Here is a 20,088-nt window from a genome sequence, read left to right on the forward strand (position 1 = left end):
AGGTGCTTGCTGGACACTGAAGTACTTGCTCGTCCTACTGCAGAAAATGGGCAGGCTGAACTCATCGGGCAGAATGTGAACAGGAAACCTAGTCGTTCAGTTGAGACAGTCTCTATTAGTTGCCAGCAAAACTCACCAATGCTACGCTTAAAACACAGATTTAGATAAGAATGTTTCAAGAAAATAGTTATACACTTTGTTTTTTGAAGATAGCAGGCAGTAAACATATAAATCCAAGTTGTAGATAGAATCTCCTCATGAATAGATTTCTACATTGTACACACAAGCACATATTCTTCATTTTCTTATCATAAAATCAACAACCATGGTAGAATTTGTTTCATTCAATTTGTTATAAAATCATTTTACTCTAGGAAAAAAAATAACATAACCTGTTTGGAGGCATTTCTTAGGAATGTTAAATATATTTCTGATATACACTAAGAAGGTTTTTGTTGTTGATGTTTTGTTTTGTTTTGTTTTGCCAGTCCCGGGGCTTGAACTTGGGACCTGGGAGCTGTCCCAGAGCATCAGGTGCTGAAGGCTACTGTTTTCCCACTTGAGCCACAATGCCACGTTTGGCTTTTTCTTACTATTTCAATGGAGTCGAATAGGCTTTTATGGCTGGCTGGCTTTGAACCACAATCCTCAGATCTCAGCCTCCTGAGAAGCTAGGATTACAAACGTAAGCCACCAGTGTCTCGCTAAGTATTTGTTTTTAACATTTGTTAATTTTTTATAAACTTCTTTTGTGTAGGAAACCATTGGTCTAGGAGATGTTATTAGGAAGTTAAACCATGATTACATCATACCTAATTATTAAGTTGAACAAGAATCATCTTTCAATTTTACTGTATTAAATTATTGTGAAACTTTCCTTTTAAGCTTTTAATGTTAAATATTGTTTTTCCATAAGCAAGCATTTATTCTCAAAATTAGAACTTTTGTAATAAAATAATATTGAAACGATTGATGAACTGGCAAATTATAGTACTGTCACATAATTTTTATGAATAACAACCATGTTTTTCCAAAGAACTATTTTAAAACTATATTAATATCAAATATCAGTGTCATTTTGCTGAAGCTAATGTCATGCACAATTACAACTCAACAAAAAGAATGATGTTGGGGCTACAGGAGCTATTCTACAGGTCTTTTGTTAAGGAGTAATCAAATACAAATAGTTTTATAAGATGTACTGTCTGAAATAGGTAAAGATACTAATTTCTACTATACTGCACATTAATCTCACATTATATTTATACTATGCACACAAGTTTTATTTCTTTAACCATGATTGGTATTTCTAAGATCAAATTTGAGTAAGGAAAACTAACTTATCTTTCAAAACATCACATTCCCTCTAGTCATTCTTTTCTTTTTAATAGTCAATAATTTGAAAATGATATACTGTTCAGACTTATTGTGTTGACTTAAAAATGTAAATACCTTCCAAATAATATCCACCTTTGCAAATTGGAAAATTACATTTTATCATCATATAAATGTCTTTATGTACTTAGCACTATTCTCTGGGATTTACTTTTAATCATATGTTTTATGCAAAAATGTCAACTATACTTTCTCATTTATTAAATATTACTGTTGTCCTAAATTTTACTGGCATTATTGATTTATTCACAAATAACAACAGCTTTGTCATAATGTAAAAGCAGACATTTAAGCAGACATGAAGACATTAATGTAAAAGCAGATATTAAGTATTTACATTTATAACAAAATTTTCTGACTTAGGTAATAACAAACAATTCTGTAAAGATGACTGATCTTAGAAGAGTAAAGGAAACAAATATAAAAAAGCATTTAAATTCTACCTTTAAAAGTATGCACAATAGGCTAACCAAGAAATATCTCATTTCCCCCCCCCCCCTTGCTTTTTTTTTTTTTTTTCTGTTTTTTGGTTCTTTTTTCCCTTTGGCCAGTCCTGAGGCTTGAACTCTGGGCCTAGGCACTGTCCTTTGGCTTCTTTTGCTCCAGGCTAGCACTCTACCACTTGAGCCACAGCACCACTTCTGGCTTTTTCTGAGCAGTTTATTGGAGATAAGTCTCATGGACTTTCTCTTCCAAGCTGGCTTTGAACAGAGATCCTCAGATCTCAGCTTCCTCAGTAGCTAGGATAACAGGCGTGAGCTACTAAATTCTGGCTAAAAAGTCCCCCCCCCCCCCACCCCAACACACACCGCCTTTGATTTTCTGTTTTTTTTTTTTTTTTTTTTTTTATCTTTTCTTTTTTTGTCTTGGGGATCAAACTCAGAACCTTGCACTTGCTAGGCAAGATCTTTGTACTGGGCTAAATCCCAGGTTCCCCCCACCCCTATTTTTTTCATACAAATCCTCTTTGATTTGTCCTGTTCTGATGACCAAAAAAGATAAATTCAGTTACCCATATAATATTAACCTACTGTGGATATAGACATCTAAGAGATATGATAAGCTGAGATTACAGGAAAAAAAGAATTCAATTGTACAACACCACAAAAGCACCCTTTTCTTGGCCAGGCCAGAGTTAAAGAGACATCAGTATGGAAGGTTGGACATCGCTCAAAACTAAACACTGGTGAAAAGCAGAAAAGAAGTATGAAGAGATGACTTGCTTAAAAAGTTTGAGGTAAACAATCTTTAATTTAAAAATCCATGACTTATTTTTATATGAAATAAATATCAGATAAGTTAGTGATATATTAATATGACAGATTTACTCTCCCTTTTCTGAAATGCTGGAGTCACAAGTTTTGCATATTTAGCTTTTTGAGTTTTATTTTTATTGTATGGTGATATAAGAGCATTTTTTTCAGCTCTGGAATATTTACACATGTGTAAGACACCATGGGTAAGTCCTGAACCTGAATACACAATTTATTTATGCTCAACACAAACCACATACCCATACTATTGGATATAACACATGTGGTAGGTGGCAGTCAAAATAGATTCACAAGTATTATATAAAATAGAACAGATTCACAAGTATTAAATGAAATAGAATGGTATAGCCAATTTCTTTTTACAACTATAAAATCACAATGAATTGAGAGCTCCTCTCTGTCTTAATGTTCATAATCAGGTCTATCAATGTGAATACCTTCCCAGTCGATGGGCATAATATTTTCATGGGATTCCCACACAAGCTTTACCCTCTTGTTATTGGAGAACATCTTTAAATACTTGTACAAAGGAATTTTAATTCAACATGTCAAAACTCTCAGAACCAATGTGATGTCTCAAGTAGAAAATTCCACAGGGAGGCAAAAGCCTATGGGAAATATAGCTAACTTGGACCAAAAAGAGACTCCAGAAGGGGAGAACTTCTGATTGCACTTTTGGCATCTGAGTCTAAAGCCAACACAGTCAATAAGACTTCCCATGCTGTAATCGGCTCCTATGTTCGCATTCATTTATCAAACATATTGACCTTTTATTACGTCTATTTAAGTGTGTGTGTGTGTGTGTGTGTGTGTGTGTGTGTGTGTGCCTGTTCTGGGTCTTGTACTCAAGGCCTGGGCACTCTCCCTGAGCTTTTGTGCTCAAGGCCAGCACTCTACCCTGACTACAGCTTCACTTCTTTTGGAGGGAGGTAAGGAATTTTTTTTGAAGACGAGAGTGTCACGTACTTTCTGAACTGGCTTCACATGGTGATCGTGATTTCAGCCTCCTGAGTAGCTAGGATTATAGGCATGGGCCATGGGCACGGAGCCATGAGCACACAGCTTAAGTCTATTTAATCCTTAATGAGCAGAACTAATTTACCTTTTACCAAGATGGATTCTGACAGGACGAACAACTTTCATTTTTGCATTTTGGTTACAACACTTAACAGTGTTCAGTGAAGATGCCTATTTCAATCTGAGGGATATACATTTAAGTTGATCGCAGCAAATTAACAAAAAAAAGTTCCTTTCTTTTAAATTACACTTTATTCAGCAGCTTTTCTACTAATCTGCTCCATCTACTTACACTTGATAATCGAATGGAAGGCAGAAGAGTCTTCGCAGTAATGTCTAACATCATACCTATCATGCTTTCTGTGCCTACGTCTTTACCTTCTCATCATCACAACCTCAGCCTGTGACTTCTGTTGCTCTGCAGATGTCTACACTTAACATCGTGTTATGTTTTCTCACTTCCAATGCTTCGTGCTCTGTCTTGTTGCTTCCTCCTAGCTTAAGTCGAGGGTTATGAAAGCATGAATATGAATAGAGTATGGGAAGTTAATAGATATGTAGCCTTTCCCTGACTAAGAGATCTTTGTCACATTAATGGTTTATTACAAATTGATGAAATTGTGGATAAAATCTTTTATTTGGGCATCATGAGAAAATCCTATTGATAATTCTTTCCACTGAATTATCCAGATTCCTGTAATGAAGATATTCAAAGTTTTCCAGACCCTTTCATCAACCTGCCTTCCTATTCTCATCTGTGGCACTAAATCTGAATCATCTGTGATCGTAAATCTGAAGTTGAGCTGCCAATTACTGAACACATTTTCATAATAGTTATCTTCCTATATCTCTGACTTTTTTGCTTCTACTTTTCATTGGCTGATAGATTATTTGTCCCTAAATTGTTCTTCCCCTCAAAGTGCACACATCTTTCTATCCTGAAATCCCATGTCTTATAAGCAGTAAAACTGCAGTGTACTTATAAAATGAAACCCTCTCCCTCAAATCAGAAGTATCAAAGAATTTCCCCATGCACCCATATTTACAATTTTTCTATGCTGAGTTTATTGTAAAAATTACCTCTCTTCCAAAATGTTATTTTCATAAAGGCTAGTATTTTATTTAACATTCATTTCTTATTTGCACCTGGAAGTTTATCAAATATTGAAAAATAAAAATAAAAAAATGATTGCTAAAGCCAGGTGCCAGTGCCCATATCTGTAATCATAGATACTCAGGAGGCTGAGATTTGAGGATTATGGTTTGAGGACAAGCCTGGGCCGAACAATCCATGAGACTTTTATTTCCAATTAAGCACCAAAAAAGCTGGAAGTAGAGATGTGCTTCAAATGCTAGAGTACTAGCTTAAGGCAAAAAAGTTCAGGGACTTGTATGCTCCAGGATGGTCTCTCTCTCTCTCTCTCTCACACACACACACACACACACACACAATTAAACTAAGAACATCATTTGCAAGATGATTTATCATTCATACAAAGTTATAAAGGTGTGTGTCTGCAGAATATGAGTCTAGGTTCTTAAAATAACAGTATACTCCTTAGTCATAACTAATCACTAAAATCTCAGTCACATTACAAATATTCTGTAGTAAATAAATGTGCTGCTTTTTAACCTTATCAGAGACCAAATAAAATCCACTCCACTCAACGATTTATGGTCATTTAAAAATCAAATAACATTATATGAAAGAAGTGACTAAATATTTATTGCAGTGACATAATAATGAAATAACTAAATATATACTATCAGCTTACTTCCTGAATTTTCACTGGTATATTTGGTTTCTTATTAAAATTGTAGCAAGGCTACTTACATCATAACAATAGGGCCAGATTAAAAAATACAAATATATTAGTGTTTATTTGATTAAGTGGTGAAATCTATCAAGTATTAAAATGGGTCAAGTGACAGCATCTACCAAGCTAGTAACTTATGATGAATTGCCATCCTTTGTCTTGTTTTAAGAAATTGTACTTTTAGCTGAAAACATATCTGATATGATGATTAAGTGTCTTCAGAAGTTCTGTGGTGATTGTATCTCATTTCACTTCTTATTCAGGGGACCCCACTTTATTTTCCCCTCTGGCTTTATGATAGAGAATGACAGGCAGTATACTTTTTTTTATGCATCTTTGGAAGGAGACAGAAAATGAATAATAATCCCACGAAATTTTGAAAGACAAAAACAAGTTTTATGTGCTTCTATTTTGACTTAAGACATTATTTCATTTTACCGCTGAAGCATTACTCAGAAAATTATTTGGCAAATACTGCATATTTTAAAGAAACATTGCATTATATCTCAGGGAAGGATTTACTTAGAAATGTGAACTATCGGGCAATTTATGCTTTCTTGGCAGAAAGAAGAGAAGCACATTAAACTACTTTGTTTTTATTAAGAAGGTAAGCATACTAGGTGCAGGTAAATAAAAAGAGAAAATTACTAGAGCCAAACAACTTTGAAAAAAAAAAAACAACTAAAGTTATAATTATCATGTCTATTCTATTATTTTATAATGAAAATTTAGGATTTAATCTTAGAAATTACAAAATCAGATTTTATGCAATTGAGGTTACATGCGTAGATGCACATATTTATTATGCACATACACACATGGATTGCGCTTTTATGTTTTTCAGTGGTATTGGGGTTTGAATAAATAGCTTCAAGTTTTCTATTGCAATTGCTTGCTCAGCGTGTGTCCCCGCACTTGAGCCATGTCTCTAGCCTTTCGTTGAGGTTATATCCATGTAAGGCCTTTTGCCAACAATGTGCCAAAATGTCAAAAACCCGAGACTATGATTACTATTTAATACATAAATGTACTGGGGTTTGAACTTGCTACAAAGGTACTATAATTTGGAGCCATGCTTCTGGCCCCCATAATTACTTTCGTTATGTAATAATTATTTTAAATCATTTCATCTCTTTAGAGTATATTCTAATTAGTGAAAGTTTATTTTAAATAGTTAGGTTTTTGATAGGAAATCTAAGATTTCCAATTTAATACTGTACACTAAATTTAATATCCAATTTAAATAGCAAAAACAATACCTAGAACATGAAAGTCAGAGGCTGTGATAAATGAAGTGGATGGTGAAAAAAAAAAAAAGGGTTCAAGATGAGGATATAAGGAGATGTGGACACTTTAACTCTGCACTGATACATGCCAGCAGATGAGGGGTTATACATCTAGAAATCAATAAGAGTCCCATGGGACTTAACCAGAGGAGAGTAGGCTAAGCCATAGTATTAACTGGATGAAGATATCTAAGAAGGGGTTAAAACAAAGTGTTTGGATAATGAACATGAAAGTACTTATTTTCTAAAATAATTGAAGATATTTAAAGAAGAGCAGCAAAATAAATCATTAAGACAACAATAAACAAGGGGGATTAAACTTTTTTTGTAGCACCTTGGAAATCCTATCATAGTATTTATCAAGTTAGGAAGTAATCATGATCTTTAATTTGTGCAGGACTTGGGAAAATTATTCAAAAGCATGTTTTAGCATCCTAAAATAAGGGAAGGTTTTAAAATTACTCTCAGAAGAGTTTATCATTAAAAAGATGAAAATATTACAAATTCTCATATCATCAGTATCTGAAGTAAATAAATGTATTGAATAACATTTAATGGCTAATAAATCATATCTGCAGTTCAACATACTTCACTATATTAATCATAAAAGTAACTTCTTTTTAAATATACTGTGTCAAGTGGCTGACTTCTGTTTATTAAATCAGAAAAATATATTTGTTTGTTAATTCCTATTATTTGACCAAAAGCAATTTGGAGACAATAATAAAGTAGAATTTTCTTTATTAACATATTTTAAATATTTTACTTTTCTACTCAAGGGGAAAAAATAGCTAAAGGAAACAGTAGTAAAATGACCTATAAGGTGGTAAGTAAAAAAAAAAAGAGACTAAGTAAAAAGTCTTAAAGTTTAAAAAAGGAGAAAAAAAAATCAAAGCCAACAAGATCAGAGTTTACATTTATTAATGTATACAGTAAAACAAAGAAACTTAAAAGAATTCATGATAGGTAGGTACTAAACACTGTAATCTAGAATAGATATTCTTAACTGGAATAGTATGTTAATATATTTCTATTTTAAGCATATTTAAAAGAAAATAAAAATGTTGAAAAAGTTTATTACTGCCCTATTTCTTATTATACATATTTTCCACTGCATGTTGTACATTGCAACATGAAAACAGTCTTCATGGACTCAGTTTTGACAAAAGAGATAGTTACATAACATACAGATATTATTACACATTAATGTACATTTATCATAAGAAAAAGTATTACCTGAACAACTCAAAAGACTTCATGAAACTTTTATTAAACTTTTCAAATACAGTTGCCTAAACTCATCCAAGAACTATTAAATTTGAATCTCAATAGGCAATTTCCACAGAAGTCAGGATTGAGAACTTTTCAGATATTCACTATAGATGACAAAAGGGTTACATACATTGTACAGTTCTTTAATTTAGTATAATTTTTATAGACAAAACTAGAGTGAGTGAGTGTATCCACCTTCTTGGCCCATGCCTCTCTCCAGTGAATGTCTGGAAACTCTCAGTAATCCCTATCCTAAAACGCAGAAATCAAAGTATCATGTAGCTCAAAGTGCCTTGCAATGTCAAAGACAGTCCAATTTTCCCATTTCTATTTCTTAAAACATTGATACTACAGTTGAGAGGTTTGGAATGTTTCCATCTTGTATTACATTATTTTGGCTGACTTATTTTTAAAGCACAAAGAAAACAGACCATTAGCATATTAATAAATTCATGTTCATTACAGTCTTCATGAATATAAACATGAAACAGGAATACAAGATGTTATATGACTATTAAAAGTAAGATCATTTGGCTTGGCACTGGTGGCTCACACCTGTAATTCTAGCCAATCAGGAATCTGAGATCTAAGGATTGCAGTTTAAAGCCAGCCTAAGCAGGAAAGTTCATGAGACTCGTTTTCAATTATGTACCAAAAAAGCTGAAAATAGAGTTGTGGCTCAAGTGATAGAATACTAGCCTTGAGCAAAAAGGCTCAAGGACAGAGCCCATGCCCTGAGTTCAAGCCTCAGGACTGGCACACACACAAAAATGATAATGTTTGTCAGTTAAATATTCTTAAGTTAATATTGAATAAACAGTTTTGTTGACAAGGGTCTTATTACTTTTAATAGTTCCATCACATAACATTTGTGGCATTATAATATATTCAAGTAGTTTCTGTGAGAACTCTTATTTTTCAAATTCTGCCAATGTAAAAATGCTTATGTACCTTAACTTTATACATTTTTATTTTGGTATATTAGTACATTAAATCTTATGGAATAGATTGTGAAAGGCTATGATGGTATAGTACTTTTATACAAGTGTTGCATGAGAATTCATATTTCCTATATTCTTGCCAGAATTTTGATTTGTAAAAACATACAAACATGAATTCTCACATTGCTGACATGTGCATATCCAATAAATTCACACATCTATTTTTGTCTATTTTTGTTTAGTAAAATAAACACAATCTTGTGATGTGGACTAGTTTTTTTCCCATGAAGCTAGTAAGGTTAAACAAGTTTTTACACATTTACTGGACATTTCTATTTCCATATCTGCAATTATCTTTGCATTTCCAAATATATTGTTTTTATTTGTTTAATTTTGGTGTTGGTCCTGGAGGTTGAATTCAGAGCCTGGGTGCTATCCCTGAGCTGTTTTGCCTAAGGCTAGTAATACTGTGCCACAGCTCCACTTTTCTAGTATGGTTCCTTGGAACTAAGAGTCTTACAGACATCCTTTCTGATCTTGTTTCAAATCATGCTTCTCCAATATTAACACGCGGAATAGCTAAGACTCCAAATATGGTGCTAGTTACTCCATTATTTTTAAAATAAAAACCCAGTAATTCTGTACTGGAAATACTAAATATCATATGTGTTCAACACTTACAAATACCATTAGTGTTTGCTTCCTGACGATCATTCTTGTATACTAAAAATATTAAGTATTTATATGTTCAGGTATGCTGATTCCTTAGTTGTAGATTTTCTTTCTACTTAAGAAAGCCAGTCTCAATTTTAATTTCACATGGAATTTCATTAAGCAGGTATAATTTTTAAGCACGAATGCATTTCAACCTGTGTACATTTTATGAGATAAAGTAAATTTAGTTTCAGATGGATAGTAAATTGTATCAACACCATGGGTTAAATAATACATTTTGTCTAAACTTAATTAAAATGACACTTACTTGAACTAGATAATGTTCTAAATATTCTCACATACTAGTTCATTTAAAATGGTAACAACTCTACAAAGTAGACACTGTAATTACTCACGTTTTACCATGAAAATCCTGCAGAGCAAAATTAAAGATGCTTCCTTGAATCAGATGACTAGGATGTGGCAAATACTTCATCAGAAGCCAGCATTTATGGCTCAAGATTCCACATTTAATCCTCATGCCACATTATTCTCCTTGTCACGCATTAAGTTCCACATATGCTTGGATATGTTTTGGAAATATTTACTGCTTTTCACTGACAATAATATGTGGTAATAACATATAACAATAATATTTTCAATGACAACGATACGTTCTTGTTAATATCCTATTACTTTCAATATAAGCATTTCACACTAAACTTTAATTCTGCATGAAAAATTGCTTCCCACAAGAAAATTAATTTCTTAGTAATTTTCTATTAGTCCCTTCATGATTATCAACTGAAGTTTATTTAGCATTTATTTTTACTTTTGTGCCAATCCTAGAGCTTCAACTTAGGCCCTGGAGCTTTTTGCTCCAGGATAGCTCTCAATCATTTGAGCCACAGCTCCACTAACAGCTTTTTGCTCTAGGATGGCGCTCAATCATTCAAGCTGTAGCTCCACTAACAACTTTTTGGTAGTTCATCAGAGATAAGTCTCATGGACTTTCCTGTCCAAGTTGGAAGGAACTGTGATCTTCAGCTTTTAGCCTACTGAATAGTTACGTTTCCAGGCACGAGCCACCAGTGCCCAGATGAAATTTATTTTTTAACATGAGTATGAAAATAATCTTTTACATTTGTATACAGTATCAGAAAATAATAAAAATTAGAAGTTTTGTTTTAAAATAATTGATATTTTTATATTAAATCAGCTCTTCCACAATTAGGTAACTATTCATTTGAAAAGGAATGTGGTTCTTATACAATGTCCTTATATTCAAATCCTCTTTCCCTTTGTGGTACTGGTAGAACTGGGAACTATTCCTAAGTTTTTTCGCCTACGGCTGATGCTCTACCTTCAACATTTTGCTGGTTAACTGGAGATAATAAGAGTCTCATGGACTTTTCTGACTAGGCTGCCTCTGAACTCTGATTTTCATATCCCAGCCTCCTGAGTAGTTAGGATTACAAGGCATGAGCCACCAATCCCTGGATGTATATTCTTTTAATATGGAATATGTGCTCCTCTAATTCAGTTTATTGTTAGGTGCTTTTGAAATCATTTTTGCATGTTATACATAAAGCTGAGCTTTAGAAGACTATAAGCCAGCCATTTCCGAAGGCTCAGTTTAATGCTCTCTCTCTCTCTCTCTCTCTCATATGTAAACAGCTACTACTCATACATATACACTCAAGAAAACAAAAATGAATTTTCCTATTTTGAAGGAGAACTGTCTATTTTGGCAAATGTAATATGAGTATTAAAAGGAGTATAATAGATGTCTAGCAAAGAAGGGTACGTTTTTTAAGTTTATCCTGTTTTTGTTCCATCAAAAGCATTCTCTATCTGGCTTAGGGACTATCTGTGCAAAATTTCACTTGAAGGATTGTAAAACACGTAGCATACATAAGAGAATATGCTATCACTCAGCAAATACTTTTAGAATCTGTTATGTTCCTGGCTAATATTTCAGATACAACAGCAATAAAAAGAGAAAAATCATGCTCGACGCTGGTGGCTCACTCCTGTAATCCCAGCTTCTCAGGAGGCTGAGATCCCAGGATCGTGATTCGATGCTAGCACAGGCAGGAAAGTCCATGAGACTCTCATCTCCAATAAGTTACTCAGAAAATGTTGGAAGTGGTGCTGTGGCTCAAGTGGTAGAGCAAAAAGAAGCTTGAGCAAAGAGCTCAAGGACAGCTCCCAGGCCCTAGGAGTGGTGGGGGAGGGGGCAGGGGAGGAGAAAAATCCCTGCTCTTGTACAATTGAACTTTTGAAGAGAATAAACCACAATTCGCAGTAAGTGTGGTAAAAAGTACATAGTAGTCACGAGGCAGTAGGAAATCAAATGTAAAAAGACAGCAAGATAAAGAGAACCAGAATACTGAGAAAGAAGGAATCCAGGTTAGAATTCTAAGGAAGGGGTCAGGTATGTCTCAGAGGGATAATTCTGAAGAGACTGAAGGAGTCTAACATCTCAATAAGATGTTAGTCAACTACATCTGTGAGATAAGATTATTTCTGAATGAGGGGAGAGAGTGGTGGGAAGAGTGACACCATGTATTGTACATATATACTGACGTGCTGAACTGAAACTTGATGTAATCATTTTAACATGCATCTATAAAAATGCAACAGAACAAAAACAATAGAAAATTTTACAAAGAGAAAAGAGCAAACCAAAGAGCTAAGAAGGTGCCCAGTGTCTCCATAAAATAACAGATAAAGCTCCTGTGGCCAGGTCACGGTGAGTGGGGAAGAAAGTCAGGAAACCAGTCACAGGGCAGAGGCGGACCCATGCCTGTCAATCAGCAGAGGGTATTCTGGGTATGCTGGCTTTCACTTGGTGAAACAAAACTATTCTTGTGTAGGTAGAGGAATAAAATCTAATACTTCAAAAGGAACAGGGATAGAGTCGTGTGTGATGTAATTAAACTTAAGATTCCAAGTAGATTTGCAAGTGGAAACTGAACACACTTTAGAGTTTCAGTGATGTCTGGACTTGAGAAAAAGGGGAAGAAAGTGTGTTGGGACCTAAGCTTATACAAATGTTAGAAAACATCTTGCTTGAGAAACAATTTCAAGTTATAATAAAAATTTTTGGTAATAAGTTATATAAGTGAGGAATCATAAAGGAACCATTAATTCATAGTTACTGGGATCTGAATGCTTTTGTCTCCTACAAAATTCATGTGTTGGAAATTTAATCCTAATGTGATAACCGTTGAGAGTTGATGTCTTTTGGGTATGTGAAGGGTAATGATGAGTTCTGCCCTTATGAGTGGATTAATACTACTATAAAAAGTGTTTGTTGTCTCTTCTGCTCTTCTACCACGTTGCAATATTGTGTTAGTTCTCTTTTCTTGCCCTCCTTGTGAAGAAGATGCAACAAGAAAGTCCTCATCACGTGTTGGCATCTTGATATTGAACTTTTCAGCCTCTGGATCTATGAGAAATGTTCTTTTAGTTACCACCTCAGGTATTCTGCTATAGTACAGCAGCACACAGAAGACAAAAACAACAGTAAACGTGGTTCAAACTGATGGCAGAAATTTTGCAGATGTCAATATATAAAAGCCAAGACATAACACAAGAAAAACACAGATTTAGGAAAAGTCTCAAGTATGGGGTATAGAGGCTCATATCTGTGGTCTCCACTTCCTAATAGGCCACAGGTAGGAGGACTCTGGCCTTAGGCTGGCACTACAGGACCCTACTTAAAAAAAATAATTGGGCAACAATGAGTTGGACATATGGCCCAAGTGGTAGAGACTCTGACTAACAAGTATACAGTTCCAAGTTCAAACCATAGCACCAGGAACCAACAACACTAGTAACAACCACCATAACAGAAAGAATCACGTATCAAAGACTTGGAGCATTCCAATCTTGAGTACATAATATCAGATAACAGGGTTAACTAACCAGTGTTCTGAAAAGAAGCAACACAGTATGGTGCAGAAGAGTAGCATGTTGGAAATCATGTATTAGCTGGCAGAAGTGAGATGGAAGTTTTTGTTGGTGGGTTTAAGCAAAAAGTATGACTGTAAAGGTGGACTATTTTATAGTGGTAACCAGTGGGGGAGGAATGAGAGGATAATAGGGGTAAAGATGATAAAAGGAATATATATATATATATGCATGTATATTCTATCTTTGAAAAAATGTCACAATAAAACTCATTATTTAATAAAAATAAGAGTTTGTCCAGTCTTTTAAATATGGGACATAAATACTCCTGATGTTTTCCTGCTGGCTGGAAGGTTCCTACAGAAAGCAAAAACTTGACAGATAAAGGACAGTGAAGGTAGAGTTGCTGAAATAATGTCCTTTACTAAAGGAAAAGATGAGATTTGTTGTAAGGTTGAAATGACTGGGCTTTGGTCGTGGGAAAAATGCCTGTGGTAATAAGTAAAGACATTGAGGGCATGGGTTCAAGCACTAGCACTAGAATAAAAAAGAAAAAAATACAGTTTTATTTACTGTATCTTAATATCAAAGTCCACATTTAAAATTCTACAATAAAAATTTCCAATTTAATTGTCTATTTAAAACATATAAAAAGAAAATGATTTATAAAACCATTAGATTATTTATTTATTTATTTATTTTGTGGGTTCTAGGGCCTGAACTCAGGGAGGGCCTGGGTGCTGTTCCTGAGCTTCTTTAGCTCAAGCCTAGCACTCAACCACAAGAGTTACAGCACCACTTCTGGCTTTTTCTGAGTACTGTATTGGAGATAAGAGTCTCACAGACTTTCTGGCCCAGGCTAGCTTTGAACTGCAATCCTCAGATGTCAGCCACCCGAGTAGCTCGGAATACAGGATACAGGCATGAGCCACTGACACCTTGGTATTTATTTTTTCCATGGCAGTTCTGGGGCTTGAACTCGTCTTCAGTGCAATTCTTAAGGGTTGTTTTTTTACTTTTTTTTTTCCCCACAAGGCCAGCACTTTATCACTTGAGCAATGGCTCCACTTCTGGCTCTTTTGGTAGTTAATGACACATAAGGAGTCTCACAGACTTTCTTACCTAGGCTAGCATGGAACTGTGACCCTCAGGTCTCAGCCTCCTGAGTAGCTAGGATTAAAGGCCCCACTAGAGGCTCTCCTACTTTCATTATCTCAGGAGGGAAATGGGAACAATAAGATAAGACTGATGAAAGAAAGTACTTTCAAAAAAGAATACTTCCAAACACTAAACCATTGTAAAATAAAATCTTTCCCATAACCACTTTAGATAATTGGTTCTGCATTTCCAATGTCAACCTCTGCGGCTCTGTTTTGGGCTTCAGATGAGGAAGCGGAGGATCCATGTATTCAGCAGGCAATGGCACAAGAACCGTCACCTGTAATCTGGTATCGCCTCCGTGCTGATTTCTATCTACAGTCTTTATATAAAGCTTCTTATATAATGGCCTTCCAATTCTCAAGACAAAATTAATATTGTATACTACTATGTTTAATGATATGTTAGGAGGCCTGAAGTGCAAGAAGGTAAATTCATGCACTGAAGTAATATAATCATTTATAGGAAGAAGTTTGGAAATGTTGGCTCTGTAGACCAACTCTTACTCTCTGAATTACTTTTATGCTTTTAGGAGGATTTGAATATTTATAGTTCATTAGCTCTTTATCACAGTTTACAACAGAAGCTGTTTAGGAAAAGAGAACTCAATCATAACATTTAGGTGATGTTTATTAAAATATAGATATTGGTTGTCATTACTTAGTGAATTACTTAGTGATTACTTATTGTGAATCTTGTAGGAAAAGTTCTGATTTATGCTTTTGTTTTTGTGCCAAGACTGGGCTTGAACTCAGGGCCTGAGTGCTGTCTCTGGGCTTTTTTGCCTAAAGCTAGTGCTCTACCACATGAGCCACAGATCCATGTCTAGCTTTTTGGGGTGGTTGATCAGAGAGAAACTTCTCACAGACTTTCTTGCCTGGGCTGGCTTAAAACCACAATCTTCAAATTTCAGATTCCTGAGTAGCTAGGATTACAACCATGAGCCACTGGCACCTAGCTAGATAAAACTTTTAATAGAAGAGGATGGCATTAATTATAAGACATACACAATGATTTTTAATCTAAAACAGACATCTCTGGCTCTGATCCATTTTTGTCAGTTATAAACAAAACATTTGCTAAATAGCTGGGTAAGACTAAATTAAATTTAAATATGTTATAAAAGTTATTTTCTAATATGTCAAGGTTTTAATTATGTAAAGTTTAAGATTATTTTATAGAAACATATATTTTCCTGCCCCTATAATACAGATGCCAGTGTAGTGGAACAAAATCATCTAGGAAAATTTATAAGAAGCAATTGTGACCACAAGAAAACAAGTTCCTTCTCTCCACCACATAAATGGTATCTGTCAGGAAATGCTGTAAAAACAATTACAAATAACATAAAGTATGTTGGTAACTACATTGTTTCAATGAATTTTAGTGTTCTGTTCTTTTAAATCTTGCTCCATGTTATCCAGGAGAGAGACATCATGATTCTTCTTCGCATAACAAACAGAAGAAAAGAGGGTATGAAAAACAGATGTGTCTGAGTACAGCTGACAGAATATAAAATCACCATTGACTATTTCACATTAGCAAAACCTCATTAGATTTAGGAGAGTTGAATGTATGGGCAAATATATACGGGGGAAATATACAGCAGTACTAAACTTTGGTATACATAATTAGTATATGAAGAACTCATTTTATAACAATGCACACATTCACTTAAGATAAATAAAAAACACAAGTCTGTTAGAGAGAACTAATAAAATGTTATTTTTTAAGTGCAAGGATTTTAGTTTGATACTTTGGGGAAAATGATTAATTTCAAATTTGTTGCTGTTGTGTTGATCTGTCTTGCTTTCTTTGGAAACAAAACAATGATATAGTGTAAAAGAAACATTAAAAAAAGTAGTCAGTTTTTTTTTCCAAGGTTTCTATATTATACAATTAAAGCTCTTGTGCAAAGGCTAGGGTGTATAAACTTACATACACTTTTAAGCCCATGTGTACATAATACAAATATCATTGACTACATACTATTATTTCCTTCAAGGAGAAGTGCTGGTTTGGTAACCAAAGACCTGTACTGTACTAACCAATTTATAAGAACCAAAATGTAGTATTATAAAGTACTTTTGTTTGAAGGGCAGGCATTTCATAAAGTGTGAATGAAGCTTTCACTGTAGAATATAACATTAAGCACTTTGGTGGGTTTTTTTGTGTTTTTTTTTGTTTGTTCCATGTAAATGTAATAAGATTCTTTCTGAAGTTGCAATAGAAAGTGAGTAAAATAATCTTGTTAGTCTTCTATGAGGCAACATGCCAAATTTAATGCACATGACAAAAATAATTCAAAGTTAATGATTTGTTGGAAAGTTAATAAAAATGCATTTAAAATCAGCTTTTGTGTTTTTAAATAATCCCAGAAGGTTTGAAATAGGGGAAAAAATGCCAGTAGAAATAACAAGAAAATTATTTCTCACCTAAATGAAACTCAACTCAGACAAAATGAAAATGTGTTTACTTACTTTAATAAATAGATTATACAACATTTACATTTATTAAAAATGACCTGTAAATATTTTGCCCCGAGACAATCATCAAATCAAACTAATAAAATTTATTTCTAGTAGCAGTTTACAACTCTAGGAATGAAAATACTGAAGCTGTCTTAAATACTAATAAAATTCCATCTCCAGAGTTATTAAACAATATTAAAATTATCACATGTATCACTTTAGTTAAGATTAGGCTACTATAGATGTTTGTTACCAATATTGTTTACATAGGCAGGCATGTCTCCAATACAATTGCGTTCACTTTTTTTTTTTTTTTTTTTGGCCAGTCCTGGGCCTTGGACTCAGGGCCTGAGCACTGTCCCTGGCTTCTTCCCGCTCAAGGCTAGCACTCTGCCACTTGAGCCACAGCGCCGCTTCTGGCCGTTTTCTGTATATGTGGTGCTGGGGAATCGAACCTAGGGCCTCGTGTATCCGAGGCAGGCACGCTTGCCACTAGGCTATATCCCCAGTCCAATTGCGTTCACTTTTAAAGATATACCTTTGCTCAGTTTTTAATAACTGTTTCTTTGCACATAAGGTACCTTTAACTTACATACCAATAATCCTTAGAAGAAATATTGAGAGAAATTAAGATACCAACTCAATAATCCTGAGAGTTCCAAAAAATGTAATTTTAAGGGAATAATTCCATCCTCTAATTAAATGCATGTTTGAACATGATCTTGTTAAAAATGTACTTAAGTTCTAAGAGCTAGTTGATATTTTTTTCAAGTTTAGTTTAAGATATAGCTTTTTAAGTTATCTGGAATCTGATTATGGTGTACATCTGTGAATGAACGAATAAATCCTTAACCCACCATGATCTTTTTCTCCAGTTTGCAGGCATCACCCGTGAAAGTATGGAGAAGATGACAGGATGATACTGTACCTGGTTAGCTCTGGAGGTGGTCATGGGATCAGATGGAGAGGACTTGGTGGTAGTTGGGGAAGATGGCAATGTCTGGGAACAAAGCAGTTCAGGAGCAAATCAACCTTTACAAGCCTTAAACTGATCATTAAACAAAAACAAAACAAAACAAAATGTAACATAAGGAGAACAAAATCCTACAAACAAAGTCTTCTCTTATTCAATCCAAGTTAATGGAATTTAAGGTCCATTGGGTAACTAATGCATGTAAACATGCATGCATAAGCATGTAAAAATAAAGTCATGACTTGAAATCATGATGGTGAGGGATAGAATCCACATGGCACTAACGGTATCCTGACCACATTCATGAACAGTAGCCTCATTTCTTTCCCTCTTGATTTCCTGGGGGAAAGGAGATGTCAAATGAAATTCCAGAAATCTGATGAGTAAAACTGAAAGAAGGTCATTTACCTATCAATGAATACAGCTGGAGATTTGACAAGGTGGTGAAATGAAGTTTACTTTGGACAAAAGTATCCACCTACTTAATATGTTGAATATCACCAAGAAGCTGATTCCGTATGAATTTAGGGTCCATACATAAAAGTAATTAAATTTTCAGTTCTCAGTTCTTAATATCACATTCTCTTCTAAAATATTAATTTTAATTAACTTAGAGCCCGTCTGAAAATGTAAACATTAACTTCATATTAATAAACAGGTCATTAGTAGCATTCTTAAATGAACAAGATCTATTTATCAATTATGCTAAATAGTGAATTTAATAAAGATGAAAAGTATAACATATAGTAGCTGTTGTTCAAAATAATCACAAAAATATTGAGTCAGTCTTTGTTCACTTCTAAACTCTTGTACAAACTGCACATAATATGTTATATAGCAACCTTAAGACTGTTGAGCAAACCAGTAAGCTATTTTAGAATTTTTGTCTATTAGAGTAACTTAAACTATATAATATTAAGAGTTCTTATTTTTAAAAAAGTGTCCATTTGTTCACTTAATCAATCAACATTGCTTAAGAAGTATCTTTAGTAGATAATATATGCTAGGCAAAATGGGGTAGGACTTCATAAAATAGACACAAATCTCTGTGGGTATTATGATTTTCTTGATAGTTGTGCAACACAATCACTTAAATATGAGCAAAAGCATAGCTTCAAAGGTTCAGCAGTGTAAAGAAAACCAGATTAAATCACCGGAAGTCATATTTTTGCATTTAAGATCTGAACAGAAAAAAGTATATAAGAGTGAAAGAAAGGACAAGAGATAGAAAAGCTTCGGGTTAAGATGCAGCCCTCTTGTAAATGAGATTGGTTCTTATTTTATTGGATCTTTTTTTGATGTGGCTTCCTCAAAAATGTTACTTATCCTTCTTAAATTCAAATCTAAGGTAGTCTGAAGAAATCTAGATTGAATGGTGAGTAAAACCAAGATGTTTCTCAATAGTTCAAAAAATTTAGTCTGAAGGCAGATGTAAAACTACATTTCTTTAAGGGTTTCAAATCTTTTATCTTCTGTTTTGGCTCTTTGTAATTAATTCTTGCCATTTTCTAGAGAGACCTATTTTCAGTCATTAAAAGTGGCATTAACGTTTTCTTTTCTATACAATAATACAATATACTCTGCTGGAGTATATGCAAATAATTTCATCCTCCTAAATGTTACATTTTCCCACATCTGACTTAATACTATCACACAATATTCTAGAAGCATTCGACATTTAAAAAAAAATCTGTCACAAATTAGTCTCAGGTTAATAGTGAAGTTGTTCACTAAAACATGTCAAATAAATCAAGAGGACCTTTCAACATAGATGGGAATCCAAGTCCATTAACCTACACAAGCCCAAGATGCTAGATGTGTAGGGTTTTTTTATTTGCATCAGAATGGAAATCAACATGGAATTACTCTTGGGCCATTGGGGTATCCCCCTTGTTCTGGATACACACTCCTG

General features: G+C 34.1%; 1 protein-coding gene across 3 annotated transcripts in view; it reads right to left on the minus strand.

Annotated features, from left to right (window-relative positions):
- Positions 1–20,088, minus strand: part of Nova1 (NOVA alternative splicing regulator 1) — a 127,017-nt gene that overhangs the window by 1,511 nt on the left and 105,418 nt on the right. For 2 of the 3 annotated variants that reach the window (XM_048362539.1, XM_048362541.1), the window contains one exon: positions 18,132–18,203. The exons of the other annotated variant lie outside the window; for it this stretch is intronic. In XM_048362539.1, the coding sequence (XP_048218496.1) occupies positions 18,132–18,203 (72 nt within the window). The remainder of the gene's footprint in view (positions 1–18,131; positions 18,204–20,088) is intronic. 3 annotated transcript variants of the gene reach the window in all.

This window comes from Perognathus longimembris, chromosome 14 (assembly GCF_023159225.1).
Source record: "Perognathus longimembris pacificus isolate PPM17 chromosome 14, ASM2315922v1, whole genome shotgun sequence".
In the NCBI taxonomy this organism is placed as follows: Eukaryota; Metazoa; Chordata; class Mammalia; order Rodentia; family Heteromyidae; genus Perognathus; species Perognathus longimembris.